This window comes from Camelina sativa, chromosome 6 (assembly GCF_030686135.1).
Source record: "Camelina sativa cultivar CO46 ecotype springtype chromosome 6, ASM3068613v1".
In the NCBI taxonomy this organism is placed as follows: domain Eukaryota; kingdom Viridiplantae; phylum Streptophyta; class Magnoliopsida; order Brassicales; family Brassicaceae; genus Camelina; species Camelina sativa.
Window position 1 is genome coordinate 17,153,498 of NC_141885.1, and position 26,220 is coordinate 17,179,717.

General features: G+C 36.3%; 2 protein-coding genes and 3 pseudogenes across 5 annotated transcripts; 3 read left to right on the forward strand and 2 right to left on the reverse strand.

Annotated features, from left to right (window-relative positions):
* Positions 1–41: 41 nt before the first annotated feature.
* LOC104699038 (uncharacterized) lies at positions 42–603 on the reverse strand. The gene has a single exon (XM_087453693.1). It carries the CDS (start codon positions 544–546, stop codon positions 184–186), a length of 363 nt encoding a protein of 120 aa, XP_087309819.1. The 5' UTR covers positions 547–603; the 3' UTR covers positions 42–183.
* Positions 604–1,080: 477 nt separating this feature from the next.
* LOC104791262 (uncharacterized) lies at positions 1,081–15,648 on the reverse strand. 3 transcript variants are annotated; one of them, XR_015559148.1, is made up of 36 exons: positions 15,218–15,648; positions 15,003–15,096; positions 12,706–14,918; positions 12,208–12,322; positions 10,904–11,680; positions 10,571–10,820; positions 10,003–10,472; positions 9,753–9,879; positions 9,546–9,670; positions 8,767–9,398; positions 8,522–8,639; positions 8,318–8,434; positions 8,113–8,207; positions 7,666–7,808; positions 7,516–7,571; positions 7,193–7,406; positions 6,483–6,902; positions 6,134–6,411; positions 5,974–6,059; positions 5,819–5,905; positions 5,474–5,738; positions 4,980–5,378; positions 4,795–4,891; positions 4,319–4,638; positions 4,069–4,185; positions 3,818–3,985; positions 3,505–3,626; positions 3,318–3,407; positions 3,104–3,210; positions 2,869–3,017; positions 2,710–2,792; positions 2,540–2,635; positions 2,325–2,447; positions 1,962–2,045; positions 1,666–1,806; positions 1,081–1,525 (listed from the first exon to the last, which is right to left on the reverse strand). XR_015559148.1 is itself a non-coding variant. In XM_087453199.1 (36 exons), the coding sequence occupies exons 1-36, from the start codon at positions 15,496–15,498 to the stop codon at positions 1,169–1,171; spliced, it is 9,420 nt and encodes a 3,139-aa protein (XP_087309325.1). In that variant the 5' UTR covers positions 15,499–15,648; the 3' UTR covers positions 1,081–1,168. The 3 variants fall into 3 exon arrangements, 1 of the variants encoding a protein (XP_087309325.1); XM_087453199.1 differs by having other exon boundaries at positions 3,505–3,630; XR_015559149.1 differs by lacking the exons at positions 1,081–1,525; positions 1,666–1,806; positions 1,962–2,045; ... (19 more) ...; positions 7,666–7,808; positions 8,113–8,207 and having other exon boundaries at positions 8,363–8,434; positions 8,522–8,691.
* Positions 15,649–19,629: 3,981 nt separating this feature from the next.
* Positions 19,630–20,859, forward strand: LOC104699039 (putative F-box protein At1g57580 pseudogene; annotated as a pseudogene).
* A 1,190-nt stretch (positions 20,860–22,049) lies between these two features.
* On the forward strand, positions 22,050–23,111 carry LOC104699040 (putative F-box protein At1g57580 pseudogene; annotated as a pseudogene).
* Positions 23,112–23,160: 49 nt separating this feature from the next.
* Positions 23,161–24,942, forward strand: LOC104791263 (protein JINGUBANG pseudogene; annotated as a pseudogene). The gene has a single exon (XR_015559544.1). The product of XR_015559544.1 is annotated as a protein JINGUBANG pseudogene (transcript).
* The last annotated feature ends 1,278 nt before the right edge of the window (positions 24,943–26,220 follow it).

Sequence of the window (26,220 nt, forward strand, 5' to 3'; positions counted from 1 at the left end):
TTTGGTTTATTAACGATTGATTTGGTTCTTCTCCAAAGTCCAAACATGTAAAAATTTTGGTATTCGAATAAACACAAAGACAGTAGTTTCTTACAAATTTGTTAAACCCTTTTTCAACAAAAAAAAACCCCTAGTTTTATACTCTCCCATTGATGATGAATCTTCAAAGTCTTCTCTCTTCCATTATTGAGTAATTTTGTTTTGGAGAATGCCCTTCCAGTGATCAATGACGGATTGCGACTCGGAGCGGATTTTAGGGTTACCATTCTTGGAGAGGTACAGAAGAGTATGAAAGCCGTCGGTCTTGGTGATAAGCCGAGCGTTTAGAGCCGGTAAGCTTCGTATCTGTCTAAGGATCGCAACGCATCGTATGGCTTCGGGAGAGACGATGTAAAACCCTTTGTCTCTTGCAACATGAGCGGCTCTTATGGCTGTGCTGATCAATTCTTCAAGTTCCTTCCTTCTTATCATTCTCGTTTTTGTGCTTCTTCTCTTCACGTGATGATTGTTCACACGTGGTGGTGGGAGATCATCGGAAACAGCCATTGTTTTTAGAGTAAGAAAAACAAACTCAAAGTTAAGACTACTCGTTGATTGTATAGAGAGAGAAAAGGGGGAGAGACTAATGGAAATAATGTGGGAAGGTGAGACTACTAGTTGATTATATAGAGAAAAGTTTTCCGAATTTGAGATGGAATGATGTATCTAGGAAAAAGGAAATATAACTTTTTTATTTTTGTTGTGTTTTTTTTTTTACACCGCCACATATTTCTTTTTCTTTAATATTAACTAAAACCAAAATAAATGATTGGTTGAAAAGAAAATTATGTTCTAAACCACCAAATTACATGTGTTTGCTTGGGGCCCAAGTTTAAAACCCCCATATACCCTTTGCGTTTCCGACGAAACCAATGTCATCGTCCAATGTTAAATCGCGTAATTGCGTGTTCAGAAGCAGGACAATGAAGCTGAGAGTTTTGTCATGTCTTCAACGGTTCGACTAATTCGTTGTTTAAAAATAAGTCTAAAACAGACCCCCAAAGAAAATACAGCTGTGTAATGGTGATTGATGCAGAGAAGAGGAAAAACGTAAGGAACTTTTATTACTTTTATTTATATAGTAATGGTTCTACTGTCGAACAATATTTACAATTACAGAGGAAAGTGATTATTGTTCACTGCTTTTATCGAGGAAACTTAACAAAAACCCACTCACGATCCGGCGAGCTATTGGATTAGGAATTTGTCGGCACAAACGTCCGTCGATGTAAGCTACGATACCTGAAGCCACAAAATTCCCTATACCTGCTTTCCACATAAACTTCATTTTCTTCTTCTTCTGGTCATTCATTACCGGTACGATTGCACTACTGGTACCAGTGTCACTAGTCTCCGCATCTGCTTCTTCTTTCTTCGGTCTAAGACCTGTAATGGCCTTGGTGGCGTGCTGTTTCAGTATGCGAATTGCAAAGCTGACGAATAGATGTTCACACAATGTCATCAACGTTGGTCCGATCTTCCATTCCTGATCATATAGAGATACAAAAGCCACATGGCTCAGGGTCCATCAAAATCAAACTCAGAGAGCATATTGCTAATGGAATGGAATTATAATCAACCAAACACCCCGAGCTCAATTTTGTGCTTAAAGGGATTTGAATAAACCTTGTCTCCGTGGAGACGACGACGAGGACGAGAGCTTGAGGGATCTCCTTTGAGTAATCCCCTGCTTTCGAGAAATTCTTTAACACGGTCTATCATCTCATCTATGAGGGAATTGCTTGGTGGGAGGTTTTTCAGGAAAACCTATAAGTGAACATGTTAGGTCACGGAAATATGGGGTTCATGATTTTTGGTTGGTATGAATATCTTTTAGATAAATTATGATACCGTTTACGTCTTTTCTTGAAATTGCAAAGCAAATCTAAGTTGGAAAAATATAGTTTTGGCTATTTGTTTACCTGATCGTCAATGACTTTGACTCTGAGATACTCTTGTCTATACGTTGTATCCAACATAGCTTGAAGGTATCCTTCGATGTATAACTGCAAGGAGTTAATATGAGCATACACAACTAAATCTTGAAAGAATCTGTCACAATAGTTCTAAGAAATTGAAGAAATTAGTAGATGTGACCGGAAGTTTTTATTTTTCCTAGGTTTTACAAGGATAAGGAAGCCGTGACATCCCTCTACTATATAGAGAAAAACTCAGAGGGATGTCAGAATTTAAGAAGCTCTATGCGTCAGAATTTTCTCAGTTACTCTTCTCTACTCTAATGAAAATCTTTAATTTGAAAGACAAGACAAGATAGGAAATTTCACCTCATCAATACCGGGATTACGATCAAGCTTAATTGTTCTATCAGGTCCACCTTCCATCAAAGCTGTTCCTATCACTGAAGGTTCCATCGCCAGTTTAAGGATTCCATGGTGGAAACCGCTAACCTGGCAGAAGAGAGAAAAGATATATATAGTTTTTTAAACCATTGTGGTAATGAAATTTCAGCCTAACGGATCATAAGTAGATGAGTCCTCACCAGTCCGTCAACACCTTTCATTTCTGCACCTCTCAGAACAGAGTCGGAGATTTCAGTGAGAGCAACAAAGATGACATTGGATCCAGCTGTTCTTAGCTGCAATGGTATTTGCATAAGAGGTTGAATGAATAAACTAGGAAATTCACAGTGATATACTACACGGTACTTACAGTTTTCCCAAGATCGCCAAAGTAACGTCTTGTCCCTGACAATCCTTTGTTGTCAATAAATTTGCTGAGGAGTTTGAAGGTGCCTACAACAGATATAAGCAAATTATTATCCCAACTCAACTGGGACTTGATCCATATAGAATAATATCCATCACTTACCCACTGTCAAACCAGGGACATTGACCAAGCCTCGAGAGGGATCAAAAAAGGCATCAAGAGAGGATGATGCAAAATCATCGAACATGGATGCAAAAGCTGGCGGAAGCAACGGACTGCCCTTTGCAATGTAGATTGCTCTCATTGCATACCTAAGAAGCAATTATGCAAGTTCATAATATCTAAACACAGAAGGCAGCTTACTTGGAACTTTTAGCATAAAAGCAAAAGATGGTACCATGAGTAATGTTTTACACATCGGAGAAGTAGTTCACGCACTGTTATCAAAGCATGAATGACCAGTACACCATTTAGCTCTACAACCATATTTTTAATCTCTGGAACCTACAGAAAACGAAGTACCAGACAAGCATTAGCTCATAAGAAATGATGTGCATGTATACGCAAAACAGCAAAATTAAGAAAATGAAACGAAATTCTGATTCCCATACCTTAACCACACTATGCAGCAATGACCTCAGAGTTTCTTGAGATGAATTATAGCTCGAATATGAACTCCCAGGAAGAAAATTGGCAGTAATCTAATTGAAAAGAAGAGAAATAGTAATTTACTAATTTAAACACAACATAGAGTAGAATTTGAAAAAGAACGAAATTAGTGCAAATGATAGAGCAAACCTTAATTGGGTGAATTTCAAAATGATCAAAATAATATTGGCTACTTTGCGTATTTGTACTGAGAGATGATCTCCAAAATGCCACAATTCTCATTAAAGTCTCTTCATCTAGGTTCAAATTGACTGGCTGCATCATAAGACGTAAGAATATTATATCCAATAGCATAAGCACGCATAGTTGCCAATAAACTCAATACATGAAGACTCAGAAGTTGACTCTCTCTTTTAAATATCTCTTCTCATTATTTTAGACAGTGTTAGGAGAAAAGGGTACGGAGAATTCTGAGAAGAGTGATACAGTAACTGCCTGGTACCTGTAAGATTATTGAGGAGTGCTTGACTTGTGTGACACTGGAACCACTTGATACTAGAACGAAAACAACTTCGAATAGACAATCGTTTGCGTCACTTGACCTTGATTGATGCTGACGAAGCATGGCTGCAAAGGGTGCGCCTTCCCATTTGTAATCGACATTCAGAGCCTGCAGCATCCAGAGACATAATTCCTGTCTTATTTCTACAACCAGAAAGCCAAGCCAACCTTTTGCACGTCATAAAAGACTACCTCTATACATAATTGGTTAAATTTCTGTTGGTCAGTGAACGTGGAATGTAGACCAACATTGTCAAGTCTTGCCACTAGGATCGGAGAGTAAGAGACGACAGTTTTCTCCTCTGCATTCTACATAAATATTTTAACGCAAAATCAAGTTTAGGAGGCAAAAGAAATTTTTGGTTGATGCAAACAAATGCAGGATATAATACAAATATGAGTTACTCGGAATTGAATTTGAGGAAGTACAATACAGACTTACTTGCTTCACTTTTTCAAGTAAGTGAATTCCTAAATGGGTTACTCGGAATTGAGTTTTCGAACGAGAATGGAATACTGAGTCTCCTTTAAGGCTTTCTGAAACTTCACAAATGCGAATAACTCGAGTCAGACCATCTGCATAGACTTCGTATCCGACCTTTACCATCGGTATGCTACTCAATTCCTCGTCAACCGTTTTATGGTCTTTGGCCTTTTTTTTCATCATTAAGTGTGAGGCTACGCTTCTGTGCTGAGTTGCCTTGAAAAGGGGTTTCCATGGACGGACCTTATCTAAGCTGACTTCGCGCAGAGGTATCATGCCTGCAAAAATAAAGTTCCAGCTTTTTGGTCAATAAGATACTTATGCGTGCTCATTAGATAGATAACATGGAATAAACTGTCGAATTTTGATGTTCCTAGTAGATCTAAAAGGCTGATGGTTTTTAGGCAGGAACATTGTGGGAAGCCAACTATTACCATCTACTATAACTACAAGCTTGTGAGGAAGGGTCATATCATCCCATGCATAATCAGCCCCACTTCTAGGTCCAAGTACTTCAATCTCTGGTGAATCCTGCGATTGTTAAGAAACAAGCCGTGAATGATGCACAGAAATTCAAAAACACAAAAGTAGCGATGACAATCAGTAGACGATGACCAACCTTTTGGTAGTACGTGAGAGATGCAGAATGCAAGAAATTCTCAATTCGATATGGTGGTGGAGTCTTTGGTGGTTTTTGGAAGTGCACAGCAAGAGTTGAACCTTCTTCCGTCACATTAACAGATGCAAATTCAATTGCACCTCTGCCTGCTTCACCTGACTGCTTTCTGAACTTAAGGTAAAAACATCCAATTGAAGTGATGCATAATGGGCCTGACCAATTCCAGTTTGCTTTGTTCAACCGAAACTGAATGAATATCAACGGATTTGCATTGTCACATCCGTGTTTTCTGATAAAATTTTCGAACAGATTGAGTTCTTTCTTCTGGGTAGTTTCTTCCTGCAATACTAAGGCTGCTCTCTGCTTACTTTTGATGGTAATTACGCCTACAGAGTCATCCTTCCCAGAAAGAAAGAGAAGTGATAGAAAGAAAAGTAAATAAATCATGTCCTGATAGAAGTAAATAAATAAATAAATAGGGACACAAAACGAACCTGAAAATAGCGTTGGCGGATGTTGATGGTCTCTTCTGATTCATTGATTACAAGGTGTCTCGGAACAAAAGTCACAATCCGTGATGGAACAAGCATTTTACTTGAGATTGATCTAACTGACAACCCAAACCTTGTAATAAACTGAAACCCAGACTCATTTTTTGTTCCCAAACTAATTTCTGTAAGTCCTGATAAAGCATCCAGATCCAACACTGCTTCAGTTGCCCCATGACCATCAGCCAATATGACACAAACCTTGCGAGATCTGGCCAAACAATATGTGTTTAATTTATTTAAAAAATATATAGGGTGAAAATATCTATTTACTGAGCATGGATAGCATACCTTAAAAACCACGACCCCTGTGACTTTGGGGGCAAATACAATCCAAACTCAGGGGGGACAATGTGATCAAGTTTCTCCATATCTTCCCTGCATTGTTTACTTCAAATGTAAATAGCCATTACCAACTTAAAGGATTTTATATACTTGTAATGTACCTGGATAGAGGCTTTTGATCAGGAGGAAAGAAGAACAAGGTGCATTCTGAGTCGTTTTTAAGAATGTACGATGTGAAAACAGCTGCCTGCGCCAACCAGAAAGAGTTTTTATAAGAAAAGGCAACCAGGAAGGAAATAGATTTCAAGATCAAAGCACGACCTCCAGTATGCCTCTTTTCCCTAGAGACAATCTCAAGGAAGCACAATATTTTCCACCCGAAAAATCAAGATCAACATCCAAACATTCTGCATTATTCTTCTGCTTCTGTAACTTCTTAACCCACTGACCACTATTGACTGGTTTGCAGCTCGCTTGAGAAGTAGTGAGCGTAACTCTAAAGTATATCATGTCAGGATTAGCATAGAAATCCATAGTTTTCCCACTCTGTACAGTTGCATGCTTGCCAATGCTGTGTCTCTCCATAGAGGTGAACTGATCTGCAAGCGAGAGTAAAAATGTAAAGGCAGAAATACAGGTCACCAAAAAGGACATACTTTTCTGCAATTACCAGTCTCTGTCAAAAAAATGGCTGCTTCGGAGGACAAGAAGTTGGACACCTGCACGGTGGGCAAAAGAAAAATTTCCTTCTGCTCTCGCAATGCAATACATGTTTTCTGTTTCTCAAGCACATCAGAGGATGCATCAGGCCGTATGATCGGCACTTCCCTCCGAATGCAATGGATCAGAAAATGCACTTTACCAACACACTGACTTTTGGATGTGACAGAGCAATATGTAGTAGTCAAGGAGACCTTCACTGATTCGATAGAGAATGCCCTTTTAACTCCATAACTTAATTTATCGAAAATTCCTGTTAGGCGTACCGCCTTGCCTCCTTCAAGCTCTTCTGACCATTCACTTGCTAGTGACTTCTCACCCTCAAACAAAGTTTCCAAAGATTCAGGTCTAAACGACAGTGAGAAATTACCTGCCATATAGTTCGCGAAATCAATCAGTATACCAATAAGAAAGTAAGAATATTCACTGTGGTTGATCATCCCTATACGTTAAGAGAAACTACACTATTGATATTATCTCTAGAACTAGTGTAGAGAAATACTGGGACTTAACAGTCATTATATACGAAAAAAAAAGACAAACAGATGGAAACCTAGTTGAAGAATGCACTTTATCGTGATGAGGGGCCATTTCAACCTTTCTCGAAAGTTTCAAGTAATGAATATTGTAAGAAACAAAAAGCTAACTATCCAAACATACCAACAGCTAAGGATGTCAATGCCTTCTTCAAATCTCCTGATAAGCTTATGGCATTAAATGCTCCGACTGAATCATCAATTGAACCACCAGGCTTCAGAGGTACAGAAGCAAAATCGTCTCTCTTCTGTTTAGATCGTTGAAAACGTATCTCCATTGGAAGACTGGTCTCGTTATGAATCCTTGTCAAAGGAGAAACTGAGATTGATAAACCATCCTACGAGGTGTAACAAATGCAAAAGGTAAGGCAAAAGTTGCATCGTCAAGCCCACTGGTCGATATTTGATGATATTATAGAAAACCTTGAAAATTCAGCTATGACATACCTCAAATCCTTTCTTAATATCAACAACAACAAACGGTCCAGGATGACTCCTCGAATCTATAAAACATACATAAAATTCAGCAGTAGCTACAACATATGCTTATTCAGGTGGTGAATGCTTGAACAGATAGAAAGTTTGAAGTCAAAGTACCTAGAAGTGATACTATCCTTGTTCTCCAAGCTAGTGTTCTTGCTTCTAACAAAGAGACGTTGATGGAAGAGGTTAGGAACTTTCCAGAAGATAGCTGGACCGCAGCCACTGGAGAAGCTTCTGGTTGATTGGTCATTGAATGCCTTTAAAAGATATTACACATTATTAAGGATCTGCCACCTACTTTTATATGCAAATTAACTAGACAGTTGTGAACGTCTTTCTCCATTCTCAATTAATTCAAAGGATTATTCTTAAGTACTTTTCTTGTGCACCTTATGGGTAAAAAGAAGTATGCAATATACTAATCGGGAACATAGGAAATAAAACTATTTTAGCAATCTACTCAATAGAGTGCCAAAGACTGTCAGCATTCATCTCGAAGCATGAACACATGCATCTTCTTGTTGCAGAATAAAACAAGGCATTAAGGGACCACGAAGTTACCGAAGAAAAATCGAAGCAGTCTGCTTCCTACCAACTGTGGCAGTCTGCTTCTCATTGAAACGGCAAATAAGGTCAAGGCCAGAGAGGTTTTCTACCTGAAAAAGCCAACAAAAAGAATCATGTTTTCTTAATAGTAGAGGTGTATATCACAGAAAAAAGTATGAAAATTATAAAACCATTGAACAGAAATCAAGGAAATGATAACCTTGCAACAATTGGAAAGAATAGAGGAGGTTTTCACAGAAAACGGACCAGCAAACTCCAGTTTTCCAAGCACAAAAAGGAGCATATCCAACGACAGCTCGGTTACAAAGACCTCCAACTGCACATGCGAGGGGAAAATATGTAACGAGTACGAGTTATATAGCCCTAAGACTTCATGAATAACTAATTAAAAAACTTTACGTACCCTTTCAACTCTGCAATAAATATGGGTAGGTACTTTGTGCATAGTATTTCTAAGATCCTTAGTCTGAAAAGTTGAACGGTAGAAGGCACTAACTTCAACTGGATGAATTAATTCTCGCCTATTCCACCAGAGTAATAGGAAGAAAAAATAAACAGTTGCTGGATGGAATTCTATATAGGCGAGAAAAATGCATAATCAGGGATAGCATACATATCTTAAGAACCCAGGGAAAGAATTTTTCTTACCATTGGTTTGTTTGAGCATCAAAGTACAGCACTAGTATGTTTAATGTGCTCATAATCCTGGCCTTAGAAGATAGCATTTGTACAGTGAGCTGAGTGATATTGATTGAACCACGAAAAAGGGGAAATCTGTCCCTTGTTTCTGAGAGTTCATGGACAATGGTCAGAGATACCCCATCAATTGTGATGGTAATAGAAGGGGGGAAAGAGTCCATCATAGATTGCGTTTCAGACTCATGGATCTCAGAGGAAACCGCAGGTGTAATATTCCGAGTCGCCAAACTTTCACTAAACACTTTAAACTTGAATGGACTTCCTGGCTTCCGGACAAATTCTGGAAAACCATCAATAAATGCAACAGCTGAATCACTCTTCTTGTTGACAAGGTAAAATCTATCTTTGACCAATTTACGGTAGGTCTCCCAGTCAATGTCACCCTTATAATTTCCGGATTCGCCAAAAGATGCTCGAAAGAGTGCTGGTGCATTGTCGTAAAGTCCAGAGACGTTCACAAGGTCTGAGCTTGAATGATAGTTTAACCGTAATGGTTCTCCTTTATTGTTTTTAGCATACAAAGATGTCAAGGAAAACCATAAGGTAGATGAATTCCATCCTTGATGGCGGTGGTAGCTGACCTGCACATTGAATTCAAATTTTAGGGGATACCATCTCAGTAAAAAGCAGGTCAAGACAAAAAGGTAGCTGGCCTGATTTTATTCTGAAAACCACAGAATACTATTTACTTTCTCTGTTCTTGTTATTCTAATACTGTATGTACATACCCTGAAAAGAGCTCTTTCTCCGACAAGAGAATAATGAAGGGTACCAGTCACAACACACTTGTCCCCCCTTTCTTCCACTGTGAAGAACATATGTTGGTTTGTATCTTGAATAGCAACAATGGCTCCTATACATATATCAATTTTTCATTAGAAGAAGAACCACAAGTTTTAAGAATGGCTAAAATATTAATATACCTACTTACTTACCATCGGGAACTACAGACTCAAAACTTCTTTCAGATTCGCTGTTGAACGAAGAAGGCCTTTCTAAAGAAGCATGTGTGCTTTCTCCTCCAGGTAACGCAGCAAATGATGAAAGCATAGAAAGTACCATCTGACATAAAAGCACATAATAGGCCAACAATCATAACTATTTGCAACTATAGTAAATGTGTAGACATAAGGCGAATTTGAAAACCGTTTACATATGTGTTCCAAACATGATAACTATACCAACCTGCAATTCTGACAGAGAAATGGTAATATCGAATCCCAGAACAGAACAACCGCCGACCCATGCCTGACTAAACTGGTGACCGGTATTTTCTCGCTTCTTCACAGACGCAGAGACACGTAGGTCTTCCAAAATATAGTTTTTATAACGGGAGTGAAATTCTTCCTGTAAATCGCTGTTTGCAGGAAATTCTCTTTGAGAACCAAAATCTGCTGAAACACTTGTGCTACCACCTGAACTGATTACATCGTTTTGCCGAAATGATGTTTCAAGAAGAGCACCAGACAGAGAAGAAGAAGATTCACTAAATGCTGGAGAAGAAAATTGAGTGATATTTATGTCCCTTTCCACGCTCTCAAGAATCTTAGAAAGAACTGATAGCCGAGAAACCTCACAAAGGAACTTCTGTTCTCCGTTTGCCGAATCAAGGGAACTGTGGAGAGTGATCTCCAGAACAATTTCCCTTATACCTCCTGCAAAATAAAGCAATTATAATTTCTTCTTCGAAACGCCAATTATGAATTTATGTAGCAAAAATGTTGTGCAAGTGGATAAAGATAGTACGACTTACCATATTCATCATCACAGACAAAACCCAGTGCAAACTGGGTGACATCTATAGAAGATGCTTCTACGGGGAACCAGTTTTCTTGTTGAGAGGGAATACTAATTTCACTGACACCTGAATTAGCTTCGAATTTCTCAAGAACTGGTGCAGCATTCTGAATCACTGACACCTTACTCGAAATGAAATATAGGTACGTGGAGTAACCATGAATTAACCCTATCAAGGCCTTTGGTTCAAGGACAAAAAGACCACCCTGCCAGCAACATCACAAGTTACTTCACACACGATATAGAGCTACTCAATATGTATATAAAACTAGTAGTGTTTATTATTTACCTCAACAATACAGGAGAGTGACTGAAATTTTCTCCCAATAGATACCGATGCTACAAACTTACTTGACCGACGGATTTCCACCAAAACATTTTTTGTTGAGCCTCTAACTACAAGTAAGTCGGTCAATGCTAAAGTGATCTGTATCCAACGGGTCAAGTTGGATGGTAAAGAGATTGAAGCAGAGTCCAACGTGCTCGCTTCTCTCTGAACCTGAACAATGTTTCTAGAAGGTTCATTTGCTGTTGATGCATTTCCTGTAGAATCACCAGCCATACAACTGGCGTCCCCTAGTGCTGATGGACTTAAGCTATCCATAGACACACTCAATAGGCAACTAGAAAGACATGCTTCAAACAAAATATCATGTGACCTGAACAGCAAAGATTCTGTGATAAAGTTGCCAGAATTCTTCCAAATATTACCCTTATATCTGAAGAGAATTGATCGGAGTTCACACAATTCAACATTGACTAAACACTTATGTTCGTCACAAGATAATTCAATGCATGCTTCCTGGACAGAAGACCAGATTTTAGAATTATCTAGCTCCATAAGCTTCTCAAATTTGTCATCTACTGCAGGAACATCAAATATCACATCTATATCCTTCAGCTTAATGCTCGCTTTAACTACAAAAAGAGTTTTGCAGAAATTCCTTTCGGTCTCATGTTCCACATTCACTGCATCAGACCTGAGAAATTCTTGCCCCGATGAATGACCCGCAGAGCCTAAGCCACTCAAACCATGTGAAAGCCCAGTAACTAAGCTTAGAAGCATCTGGTACAAAACAAGAAAACTTACTTGAATGCTTTTTCATAACCTAAAAGGTAAATTAGGATCTTAATGCTATTCATATGTTAGGCTCAGATCTTAAACTATATAAAACAAGGAAAGGGTCATTTAGAATGAGGAACTCATAAGTATTAAGGAAGTCCGCATCTTTTCTATCATCATAAATAGAAATCCTTGAGGCATCTTGAATATCGGTTAGCAACAACTCTATATCTAGATATTTAATTACTTGGGCTAGAAGAGTACTTTATTACGGAGAATCTATAATCAAGTATGCCACTGACAAAGATTAATGCCATGAAATTATGTAAGCAAGGACAAAAGGCAAACATTTTAAAGAGACATGTTAATCATCCTGCCGAGTATCTAAACCTTTAGATTAGCTTACCAAAACACATATTAACTCATACAACCAGCAAAGAAGCGAGAAGAGACATAGGAAACTATTTTTCAAAATACTATGCATCTTTGTAGACATGAATAGTGAAAACTGCCAAGAAAGCCTCTCTTACCTGAAAGTAAGCATCTAGGTCATCCGGTTTTGATACAATAGTTAGTCCCAGCACCAACACATCCAAACCAGTTGAGAAACCCATTACCGCTTCGCTAAAGGAATAAACATGCTCTCTGCAATAGATTGCAGTTCTCTCAGTATTATATGAAATTTCACAAAATGTAAGTGGTACAATAGTAAGTCTCCTTTCAACGAAGATACACTAACTAGTACAACGAAGTTTGGAAACATCTTATGGACATACACTAACTAGTTCAACGAAGCACCTAAGATCAGTCCTATAAGTTGGGAAGGAGATGCAGCTAAGAATCAATTTTCAGCGATAAATTATGGGGTCGAACAGTTCGCATATGACATTGGAACCAAAAGAATGCTTAGCTTCGACACATGTAGCAATATAAGGCAATTAATTGATGTCAACAAAAAGGAAAAAAAAAAGGCAATCATTACCCAATAATTTAAAAAAATTAAAATGATATAAGAAGAAACCCCACACCTTAAGGATGAAAAGCAGATAGTTACGGGTCTCGCTACAAAAATTTGACTCCAGTTCTTTTCTGCCATTTTGCAGAAAGAACAATCAACACCAGAAAACCCTAGGTGTGAGGACAGGGAGTTCCATCCTTGAGAAGCATATTTTTCATAACTTGGAATCACCGTTTCACTCAGCCCCAGCTCCTGAAGCAAAGGCCTATCTGTTCTTGTGTTATCAGGCCCTTGAAACATCCTTAATGGCGCTAAGTCAGATTTTGAAGTCGGCCAGACAACAAACTCAATATCATGGAAATCAAATAATAGAAGATCTTTCTTCCCAATCAAATTATCCACTTCTTTAGCCTTCTCAACTAACAGTTTGACCTGGGGACCACCAACAAGTATGCCAACCTGAATCTGTCTCTCTGGATGAACTCTATGCAAAGACAGTTCAATATTGCCTCTGTAGATCTCATATGCGTCATAACTAGCCATTTCAGGATCAACCGCACCAGTTACCAAAGAACTTGAATGCACCCCTCCAGTATATTCGTCTATAAATAACTTCTGAGCCCATTCAGTCTGCCAAATTAGCAAAGCCATTGAGAACAACGATGAATATTCTAAAACAATATCCATCTTTCCCAATACCACGCTGCATTTCCAGAACTCAGAATCTTGGTTACCAACATCCTCATATGCCATGCAGCTATTAATATCCACGAGTAGACAAGGGTTATCAGAAATTGTAAAAGTACTTTTATCCAACTTCAAGCAATTGCTGTTCCAGTTCAACCACATTTCTCTCAAAAGATTCTGTAGACGCAGAATACCTTCATGTTGATCATTGCCATGATTGTTAACTGTTCCGGATATGCGCTGTGCTGGGTCCATGTCTAGAACAGTTCTCACATCTTCACGCATGTGCTTCTTATTTCCTTCAGAAGAACTACTGGGATCTTTCGTGGATTTCATGAAAAGACTGGTATTTTTAAAACTAGAGGACTCAACCTTCAGTTTCCCACAGGAAGCAGATAAACACTGAGTAAAACAGCCAACATTAGACATTACCAAAAACTCATCAACCGAAAGGCAAAGCATGACAATGTTTGAGTCCATGTGTTCAGTCCTGTCTTTTGATGTCACAAAATTTGAAATCATTTTCTCTGGATAAAATGTGACTGAAAGTTTTCCAAGATTTACAATTGCATGAAACTCAAGAGATAGCCGCTCGAAATCATCTTCATTGTTCCTATCAGTTTGTAGTTCTTGGGTCAGCAGTTTGTTTAACCAGAGACAGCAGGCTACAGACAAGAACGTTCTACTTATAAGTCTCCAGATATAAGCTAAAACCCATGTGATCTTAGACAAACAATTGAAGTGGCCGTAAGGGGAAGATTCATCAAAATTATCATCAAAAGTCTGAGAATTTAGACAAGTTCTGTATCTGGCTACTCTCCGCGCCCGTGCAATAGCTTCGGCAGGGAGTTGTTTCTCAATATCACATATCATCTCCCATTTACGTCTTGCAGTTCCAAAATGCCTTTTGTTTTCTGAAAATTTCCAAAGTAATGATTTCTCTGGGATTTTCCTGGAGTACCCAGCTAAAGATAGCAAATACTCGTAAGCATTCACGTATCGCAGCCAGAGGATAACAGCACTAACTACATTCTGAAAAGTGTGAGGTGAAATCATCAAGCCAGTTCTGCGAGCAGCTACTTTCCAAAGATGACGTCCATCTCTGACAGAATTGCTATCTTTGAATGATAAATTTGCCAGTCCCATTAAAACCGGAAGATCAGTGGGTCTAAACGAAAAGCTTAGCTCTGGAATGCGGACAATCAGATCAACAAGTTGAAGATTATGCAGCGCAATCAGCATGACAAGGCTGTCAAATGCACAAAGTTCCACGCTATCGTTATCCCGCTTATATCCGATCTTGAAACCGTAGCAACTCAGTGTTAAGGAACTACGTCTCAACGGAAACAAAACTGCAGCAGCTGAACTCCTAACTAAACTAAGATTCCCAAAATTCTCAGAATCACTCCTCAACTCATGGATTTCCAGAACACAACTCAAGTCACTTGAACCCGGTAAACAAACTTGAACATTAATCCCATGTATCTCAACACGTAAATGCCTGAGAAGAAGATTCGAGAAAGAAGTCTTGAGCTTACTTATCTGGGAAGTGCTACGACCCAGCATCTTCTCCAAAATCTCATGTAAGACACCTCCCTGAAATTGGCATTACACCCAAACACAAATAAGATCAACAACCAAATCAATCCCAGAGTTAACGAAGATAAATTAGTTAGATACCTCGGGATCAATAGACGATAGAACTTTCTTTATCTCGTTTGCTACTGTATCACTTGATGCTCGCTTCCTCGTCGAGCTTCCTTCCTCCGTCCCTCTTTTAGAAAGAAAGAAAAAAAAAAAAAAAAAAAAAACGCAGAATCCGATAAACCCTAACGAACTATAGACTCAGAAACCCAATTCACAAAAACGACAATTGAGCAGTGGGATTAAGTTACCTGGCGGACAATTTGACATTGACACCGCGAATTTCGATTTTAACCGCCGGAGCTGACCAAACGGAAAACTGAATAACCAAGTGGTCGACAGTGAATTTCTCGAATGGAAAATTCGATCCATCGAGGAGATAATTAAGCTGAGAAACATCGAATCGAAAATTCCGAACGGTGATGAGAGTATCAGTAAACCCTAATTCGACTTGAAGGTCAGGTTCATCCCGAGAAAAAGGGAGCAACAGGGTACGAAGTCTCCGTCGAACCCAATTGCGAAGGAACGTCATGCGAATTTTTTAGTGTGTGGTGTGATCGAACGATTTCGCCATTAAACGAGCTGGAAGAAAGAAAACGGTTAATATGATATGAGAGGCGCTTAGGCTTCCTTATCAGGGCAGAGCGGGAAAGCAAGAGGACAAAGACGAAGTGACGAGAACGAAGCCTTACGGACGCGTGTCAGTCTCTTACTTCAGTTGCAGGCGATGAAGCTTCTTCTTTTGCCGTTTCTTTCTTAGAGAACGAGACTACCTGTTGTTTTGTTTTTGTTAAAGAGATTACCTGTTGTTTTTTTTGTTAAAAGAGACTACGACTAGTGACTACCTGTTGTTTCCTAGAGGATATTGCTAAAACTTACACGAACCATGAAAAGGTTAAGAAGTTAGACGTATATCGATATCACGTAGTTTTCGTTTTGGTAGCAATGTGAAGTTATAATATACTGTAGTTGATGTTGATCTATATGTCGATATCACCTAGTTTGTGGTAGCAATGTGTTAAGTGTGTATATATTTTTTTTAATAAAAACATTAGTTGTTAATTTGTCGCTGTCGCCTTGATCCGCTGACAAGAGCGCAAAGGATTGGTCTTCATCTCTTTTAGTTACTTGGTTTTGAGTGTTCCAGCCGTAAGTGATAAACTGATAATGTTGTACTCCTCTTTGTATTGTAGGTTCTTTTGTTCGATCCCTTGTATGATCCGAAACAGGCTGCCAAGAGTTCTTGGACTGTTTATCAATGGTATGTGTCTTAAAAAAAAAAAAAAAATGTAGATTCATATACTTAACGCACTTCATGCCGTGATTAATTAAGTTAATTACTATTTTTTTTCTTTTATTTTTTCGACTAATTTTAACAATTTCTTTTTTCCAAGAAAAAAAACTAATAAAACCATTCCTTTTATTATAAGGGATGTATGATATATCTTGGAAATTGCAATTAATCCTAAGCAAAAACCCTAATTTCTCGGATCATGGACAGCTTACCCTTTACATGCAAATATTATTATGCAATAGAGTAGATTAATTAATGATAAGAAGAATTTGAAATTTGCAATGTAAAAGAGTTTTGAAGAAAAAAAAATTGTATGTTTTTTTAAAATTTTTATCTAAAGAGATAATCGATTTTTTTTTATAAGAATAATAAAAAAAATTCTTTATATCTTTTGATAATTGATATGATAATTTTAGTTTCCTTTTTTGTAATTCCTTTTCACATGATAAAGTTAAAAAATACCTTTTTCAGAAATAAACTGTAAAATTAACCATTTCTTTTCTTTGACGGATATATATATATATATATATACTAGGGAATCACCCGTGCTACAGCACGAAGTTATATTTATTTTTAGTAATTTGTTTTTTTAATTTTCCTTTTTCTTGCCACCCACAGATAGTTTTCCTTTTTCTTTGATTATGGACATCTTGGAGGTAAAGTTATAACCCCGAATATACAAAAAAAAAATCTATACACTATATAACCCTAAATATACAAATAAACAATATATAAACAAAGAAAATAAGTGAAAATAAAAAACTACATTACAAAACTACATTACAAAAAATAATAACTAACAAAATATATAATTCCATGCTGTAGCAATAATAATAATATTTTATGTTTATGAATTTTTAATATCCAAAGTAAACAATAAGAGAAGAAAAAATTAAAAATAGTAACATTAGACAAGACTTATAAACTGATGGAGGTATCATACTCCTTCCTTAACTGCTTCAACCATTTATTGTATTTAACCTGTACACCAAAATAGAATAAATATAGAGTTATTAGTATAGATATCATTCAAAAAAAATTATGATTTACCAAATATTTAGGAAGTAATTACCATTCCTTTTCCTAATGGAGATTTTGGAAAACTTCTTTAAAAACAACATTGGTTGTCTTTGTTTGAGGTTTTCCCTCACTATCGTAATTTTTATTTGTTTGACTTTTTACTAAGTAGATAAAGTTAACAAAATAAAAATCTCAGATTTATTTGAGATTTCACTTTTAAAATTTTTAAGAGTGAAAATATTAATATTACTTAAATATTTTATAGACTTAAATATATCATAATATTTTAAACTTTCGACGGAGTTCAAATATTTATAATAATTTAAACTTTCTATAAAAATTTAAATATTTATAATCTCTTAAACTTTTTTAAAAACGTAAATATATTATAATATGTTTACTTTTAAAAAGTTTAAATATGCTCAAATATAGAACCAAATTAAACTGTTAAATTTGGAGACCTGATAAATCAAGTTTCCTGCTCATTTGTACTCAAAACATATTAGTCATATATTTATAGTGATTATGAATCATATTCCAAAATATTTAGTCGATGTGGGATATACAATACACATTTTCTGTAAATTAGTTTACAACTTTACATATATATAATTTCTGCAATTTTTTTTCCATCTTTACTAATCATAATTAATTACTATAATTTCGATAAGGAAATATTAAAAAATCTAAACTAAATGATGATTTGTTTTTATTTAATTGTATTAAGTTGATTTGTTGTTTCCGTAAATATCTCACAATATAAAAGCAAATCAAATAAGTTTACATATATATACAATTTCGTATTTAATCTATTGATTATTTTGGAAGCAACAAAGTCACAATTGATAAGTATTAAAGATTTCTCATTATTATTAATATTCTTAATAATTATAGGGATTAAGTATGGTAGTAGTTAATATTTGATATTACTGAAGTCATTAAATACTCTGATATCAGTTTCCTTATTTATAGAGATTATACCTCTGTTTGGTTGTGTGTTTAACTATTCTTGAATCAAATAATATACAGGATCCAAAAATTATTAATCTGGAGAACAAACAGATCCGCGAATTTTTTTCTTCTATGTTTGGGTCAGAGAGGATCCGCGTCCCGACCCGGTTAGTTTTAAGTGATCGACCCAAGTGTATAATGGTCATTTAGATAAATCGAAACTATAGGTTAATTTAATTAAATTAAGTGATTCTCTAATCATTTTTAATGAAAAACCTACCAAAACAAATTCATGGTCCAATTGGAGTCTAGTGAGTACTTCAACTTTAATAGAATAGATATCTATATTAACATTTTTGAAGTACATTTTGTGTTATGCCCTTTTAGTTTTGTTTATTTAAAAAGTTAATTACAATATTAATCCCTAAAAGTTTTCCAAAACTAACATTACTCCAGATTTTGTTTCCTAAATATTAATCATTTCATTCCAACTAAAAAATAACAACAATCAATATGGAAATAGAAACTATCATATATTTAACCACACATTTTATTATGTTTTGAAGATATTCTATATCTGAATCTTTCGCAAACAAATAAAACAATAATTTGATTCTCATTTTGTTTTCCAGAACCTGTGAGCTTTGATTTTTAACGAAATAAAAACTTCGATTGACATTTATTTAAATATTATAATTAACATATATAAAATTAATAAACTTTTAATTATTATGAATATGTAAAACTAAAAAAAGTCTAAAATACTATATAATGTGGTTATATTGTAGATGTGTTATAAAGATAACATGTTGGAATTAATAAAATATTATTAAATTTGTGTTAACACGGGTTAAATCATGATTTAATTATTTATCAACACAATTAATATTAGAATACTTGACATAAAATCAAGTTGATTTAACTAAGATTGTATAAAATAATCAAATCATTAGGAAAAATGTGACTTAATCATAGCGTATAAATTACTAATTATGTATTTAGATCTCTTATTTTTTGTTATAATAATTAAAAATCAAAATAGAATCTTAAACACTAAACAAAACAAACTTAATATAACAAACAAATGGTCATGAAGTATATTACGGGTTAAAAATTAATATAAATATTTAGCCGCATAATAATCGAAAAATTTAGTTATTCCTCCATTTACAAAATATCTAATATTTAATAAATGGATACAACATAAAATAAAAATTATATGTGCGCGGTGTACTGCGGGTTAAAATCTAGTATATATATAGATATCTGGTGAATCCTTTTACTTGCTCGAATTTACGTGATTTACGTCTATAATAAATCAAGAACTATACATGCAACAATACATCATAAAAAATAGAAAAAAAGTAAGCAAATTAAAACACGTTGAATTCTCTGATCATGGACGGCTTACCTATGCATCTCCTCAACGAGATTCTCTTCAGAGTGAATCTCAGATCTTTGGCGATGATGCAATTAATGCACAAAAAGATCCCTCCAATCGCATATATCAAACGATCCGTACTTTAAATCCGAGTACTTATCTCGGCTCGGATCCGGTTTACTTCACATCTCCCCCTATGGCTCTAATTTGCTTTCCTACCACTCTTTGGGCGATTCTAAGCCACCGAGAACAAAGAATGTATCACTGGAGTGTATGATTCTGGGTTCTTGCTCTGGCCTTCTTCTACTCTCCGTTGAGGGTGTTAATGGTGTGTGCGTTGCAAATCCTATCACAAAAAAGTTTCGATTCTTGAATCAACCCAAGTCAAGGTGTTTGCCTTGTCCTCTACCAAACTGCTCGGCGAGACTCACTAATGTACATTGGGTTAGCGGTTGATCAAACTGATCGAAACACTCAAAGTTTTAAAGTTGTCTGCATGATTGAGTTGAAAAACTTGGACGAAACGACCTATAGATTCGAGATTAAGGCAGGAGGTTCATGGAAATTTTCGGAAACGAAGATTACTTGCAGTACAAGCGACCTCGACAACCGTATGAGAAAACCTGTTTACTTGAACGGATCTCTTCACTGGCTACGAAACGACGGAAGCATCGTCGCTTTCAACCCGGGAACAGAGCAAGCAAGACTAATCCCGACCAGATTCCCCAAGGAACTGAGTTCGAAAAACCTTGTTCGCTGCTGACAACAAGAGCCTAACTTTGATATCGGCCACAGAGGAAGTGTTTTACGTTTATTCCCTCGAGAATATTCTCACTGACCCCAAGTGGGTTCTCGGGAGTCGGATCCGGAACGGAGTGCTGGACGAAAAGAGGCTGATTCGTTGGAATGTGGAAGCTTACGACGGCATGTGTTTAGTGTTGATGGAGGAGACTAAGAATGACTACGACAACTCTAGCGCACGAATGATTCATGGGTACGACTTGAGAACTAACAACTGGGGGCTCATGGGTTCGATTATAGTGTGGTGCAATGCAATTCTTGACTTTTTTCAGTTTGCACCGTCGTCATCTTATGTGATAGGACTTCAGGAGAAAGAGGAGATGATACGGGCTTGTGATCGAAGTATATCCTCTGTAAGATCAATTATGAGACTGGTGAGTGATGGAATTTTGTCAGAAAAAAGGGGAAAACAATTTTGGGAAACATCGATCGGTCGAAGAAGATAGAAGGAAACCAATACTGTTTGAGAAGCTATATGGTGAAGCCTCCGTCGAAGTTTTTGGACGTGGGAGATTCCAACAGCAAAAGAAGAAGAGTGGAGTAGACAACATGTGTCTTTTAGTCAATGAACATGTGCTAGTGCTTTTATAAGTTTTCTTCTCTCTTTGTTCACTACGTTTAATATGTGTGTGCTAGTTTTTAATTTAAAGTTGTTTAACACTTTGCACAAAATCTCTCAAATATCTAAAACTTCAACATATATAACGAGTAACGACATCAAACTCATCATGCTTTAAATTCTTTAACCAAAAAAAAAATATATATATTATGAATCAATAAAGCATGACGAAACCTAAAGATGCTCTACATTCAAAAAAAAAAATATGTTTCTTCTGCTAAAACAGTACAGTAGTAAATGAGAAGTTGTACTTTGTATATTAATGAAAAAAAGTGTATATTATAATTTTTCTCTTTTCTCTTATTAATTTAGATTCGATTGATTGTCATGCATGAAATATGTAATAAAACCTACTAACAGAAAATGGATTTATGTAAGCTATATATATAGATATATACATAGATATACTTCGCATTAATTCTTCATTTTTTCTTTCCCCGGCCAACAACGCTATAAGTCGTATTCTTTTTTATATTTGTCCGGCCAACAACGCTATAATTCGTATTCATGTCCATAGGAATGCTATTCCGAAATAAAGGGTTCCAATTGTGAAGAAACTATAAACAGAACATAAAAAAAATCAATAAATTCCATGTAGATATATATCGTCCCCAACCTTTTTTTTCCTTCTCCATAATCGAAGAAAATCTGTCTAAATCCAACCAAACAAAAAAAAGAATATGAATTATAGCATTAGGATTGTGTGTACAAAGTTATATCTAGTGAATGAGAATAAGATGTCAAAACTAAATAAGCGTGCTTAATCTAAATAAATAAAATTACGAGTAGTGATAGAAGAAGACAATTTGTTCTTTAGATATTAATATGTTTTTTTTTTTTTTTTAACGTTTCCTTTTTTAAAGAAACAAAAAACTGTAAAACCAGTCCTCCTCTTATAGGGATTTATTACCAAATCAGTTTCCTTGTTGGAATTTGCTGCTAACGTCAATAAATCAAAGAATTATGGCAAGAACAAGTAACAAAAAAAAAAATTGAACGCAAATTTTTTATCAGATCATGGACGGCCTACCATGGCATCTCTTCGACGAAGTTCTCTTCAGACTGGATCTCAAATCTTTGGCAGTGATGCAATGCACAAATAGAGCTTTCTTATGGCATATATCCAACGACCCGTATTTTAAATCAGAATACTTTTCTCGGCTTGGGTCCAGTTTACTTCACATCTCCACATATGGCTCTAATTTGCTTTGCTACCACTCTTTGGGCGATTCTAGGTCACCTAGAACCAAAGATAACTTAATGGTGTCTCGAATTCTAGGCTCTTGCTCTGGTCTTCTTCTACTCTCCATTGATAGTCTATGCGTCCTAAATCCTCTCACAAAGAAGTTTCTATTCTTGGATCATCCTTGGTCAAGGAAATTCCATAGTCGTCTAAATGTTTATCTTGGGGACACTATGTACATAGGGTTAGCGGTTGATCATATTGATAAAACCACCCATAGTTTCAAAAAATTTTGCATGGCCGAGCTGAGAGAGTACAACAAAACGAGGTATGAATTCGAGATTAACGCCGGAGGTTCATGGAGAATTTCGAAAACGAATATTACTTGCAGCCAAAGCAATCTCGATAACCGTATGAAAAAACCTGTTTACTTGGACGGATCTCTTCACTGGCTACGAACCGATGGAAGCATCGTTGCTTTCAACCCCGAAACAGAGCATGCAAGACTAATCTTGACCAAGTTCCCCCAGGAACTTAGTTTGAAAACATTGTTTGCTGCCGACGATAACAACCTAACCTTGATATCGGAGACGGAAGGAGTAGTTAACGTTTACGCCCTCGAGAATACTCTCATTGATCCCAAGTGGGTCCTCGTTAGGCAGTTTAGGTACGGAGTGCTGGACGAACAGAGGCTGATTCGTTGGAAGGTGGCAGCTTACGACGGGAAGTGTTTAGTGTTGGAGTTTTGTAAAGTCTACAATGACAACCGAGTGGTTCATGGGTACGACTTGAGAACTAACAAGTGGCTATTCATGGGTTCGATTCCAGGGAGTTGCGATGCAACTCTAGACTATTTTTTGTTTACACCGCCTTCGTCTACTATAACAGTAGAGTAGACTAGTTGAGATGTTGTACTTTTTGTAAATGAAAAAGAGTAGATTATTTTTTTTCTTTTTTTCTCTTACTATAAATATTCAATTGATTGGTCATCAAATATGTAATCAAACCTAATAATAGAAATCGGATTATACTTCGTATTCATCTCTAAAAGAATCCTATTCCGAAATAAACGGTTCCAATTTTGAAGAAACCATAAATAGAACGTCAAAATTTTCCATAAATTCCATATAGACACCATCTTCCCCAACCTTTTTTTCCTTCTCCATAATCGAAAAAAAATCTGTCTAAATCCAAAAAAAACAAAAACAACACATTAATCTTCTTCTTATGTCTTCAAAACATAACAAAGGTTCAAGCAGAGATGTAAATGGCCAAGCATTTACAAAACTAAAGAAAGTAGAAACCATACCAGATCCAGACATTTACGACATAACCTACGTCGACATCTCTCCCTCCGAAGACTCATCTTCTCCATTATCCAAATCACCATGGTCCGTACAAGTCGATCCATCCGCCGTAGACTCGCCGTATCATTCGGCCAAAGGTACGGGGGATACCACCAAAGACGAGAAAACAAACTACTCTCCAAACATTCTCCTTGGATCTCTTGTTCGCGAAGAAGGTCATATCTATTCATTAGCTACATCAGGTGACTTACTCTACACGGGATCTGATTCCAAGAACATTAGGGTTTGGAAAAACAACGTTGAGTTCTCGAGTTTCAAATCGAATAGTGGATTGGTTAAGGCCATCGTACTCGCCGGAGATAAAATATTCACCGGTCATCAAGACGGGAAGATACGTGTGTGGAAAGCTTCGTCTAAAGATTCAAACGTTCACCGTCGAGTAGGTACAATGCCTAACCTACGTGATTACATAAGAAACTCCATTGTTCCTTCTTCTTACTTCAACTTCACGCGACGTAACCGTAGCAGCGCTGCGTTAGGGTTTCGACATTTAGACGCGATCTCGTGTCTCGCGTTAAGCGAAGATAAGAGGCTGTTGTACTCTGGATCTTGGGATAAAACGTTTAAAGTCTGGAGAGTTTCGGATCTGCGGTGTTTGGAATCTGTGAGCGCTCATGAAGACGCGGTGAACGCAGTCGTTTCGGGTTTTGATGGTTTGGTTTTCACCGGTTCAGCTGATGGTTCGGTTAAGGTATGGAGAAGAGAAGATCAAGCGAAAGAGACGAAACATTTCTTCTCTCAGACGTTACTGAAACAAGACTGCGCCGTCACGGCGATCGCGGTTGATCAGAGCGCGACGATGATTTATTGCGGCTCGTCTGACGGAACCGTTAATTTTTGGGAACGTGAGAATAATATGAGAAACGGCGGCGTTTTGAAAGGTCATAAACTCGCCGTGCTTTGTCTAGTGGCGGCGGGGAACTTGATGTTTAGTGGTTCAGCTGATTTAGGGATACGTGTGTGGAGGAGACCAGAAGGTGGTTGTGGTGGTGAGCATGTTTGTCTTTCGATTTTGACCGGACATGCTGGTCCGGTTAAGTGTTTGGCGGTTGAGAGAGATCAAGAATCGGCTACCGGTGAGAGAAGGTGGATTGTGTATAGTGGGAGTTTAGATAGGTCGGTCAAGATGTGGCGTGTGTCGGAGAGATCACCGCCGATGGTGAATCAGGAGTTTCGGTTGCCTGATCAGTTAAGTTCTGGTGGTGGTCCGTCGGAGTTATCGGTGGCTCCTAGCTTCTCGGCTCAAGGGAGGATTAGCCCCAAAAAGTAGTTAAGAATTTTTGTGTTTGTAAACAACATTAAACTGATCAAATGTGTATGTAACTGTAATTAACCTATATTGAAGTGATTGATCCAACAACGTTCAAGCAATTTAATTAGCGAGATATTCGGCAAAATGATACATTTTTCAAACATAATTAAGAATAAGATACATTCATTATTTATAATTAGAAAAAACCACTTTTATCAATATTTGTCTATTTTCAGCCTTTTTTGCTATTAAGCAATCTTCTTAGTTATATTTAATTATATTTATGCCATTTTACTTCTCTTTTTCTCTTCATTTTTTGATCTTTTCAAATAATTGTTTATGTAATTTTTTAGACAACTTTTTAAATAAAAAAAATCTATATTTTTTTCTTTAAAATTTGATATAAATTTTGTTTAATAATTTTTAAATATATTATATATATCTTTTGTATCTGTACACATTATTAAGTATACAGATGTGTGTACACATTATTAAAAGTAATATCAAATTTTGTTTAATAATTTTTAAATATATTATATATATCTTTTGTATCTGTACACATTATTAAGTATACAGATGTGTGTATACATTATTAAAAGTACAGATGTCTGTACACATTATTAAGTGTACATATGTAATTTTTACAAAACCATTGATGTACAAACATTTGTAAAGACATCTAGAACCCAAAGAATTAAACAAATTACATTTGTACACTTAATAATGTGTATATGCATCTGTACTATTAATAATATGTACACACATTTGTACTCTTAATAATGTATACATACATTTGTACACTTAATAAGGTGTACGAAAATACAAAATTTGTAAAACATATTTAACATTTTCAAATAAAATCATCAAACAAACTGCATATCAAATTACAAATAAAAAACATAGATTTTTATCTATCTTTAAAATTTTTAAAAATAAATTTTAATTAGCCAGCATTTTTGTTTTAGATTGTTGGGAGCGTATAAGAAAGAAGAAATTTAAAAAAAAAAAAAAAAAAAAAAATCAAACCAACTTCCTCTCTCTCCTATTTCTCTGCTTTCTCCCTTTCACTCTCTCCTCTTTTTTTTCCAAAACTATTGCCTACGACCTTTTAGTAATGTTCTTCCCTCCCCTAGATCCCACTCAAAATTCTATCTCTACGACCATCTATCTCACAACACCCTCTTTTCTCTATTATAAATAGTTTATGTATGTTTTTGACAATTAAGTTTCAAAAACGTACTAAAATGCTAACAAACCCTTTAATTACATGGAGTTCCGGTTCGCCTTAACCAAGATTAATTATGACAATTTGTTTGACATATAACTCTACATTGTCTACAATGGCTCAGAGAAGAACCTTACTCCCCCCTCCCCACTGCAAAATTT

Excerpts from the sequence above, each read along its gene's own strand:
- LOC104699038 (XM_087453693.1), bottom strand. The coding sequence starts at position 546 with ATGGCTGTTTCCGATGATCTCCCACCACCACGTGTGAACAATCATCAC.
- LOC104791262 (XM_087453199.1), bottom strand. The coding sequence starts at position 15,498 with ATGACGTTCCTTCGCAATTGGGTTCGACGGAGACTTCGTACCCTGTTG. Across the intron at positions 6,060-6,133 it reads GGAAAAGAGGCATACTGGAG|GCAGCTGTTTTCACATCGTA; the intron begins GTCGTGCTTTGA and ends TGGTTGGCGCAG. Across the intron at positions 4,892-4,979 it reads CTCTCACGTACTACCAAAAG|GATTCACCAGAGATTGAAGT; the intron begins GTTGGTCATCGT and ends TAACAATCGCAG.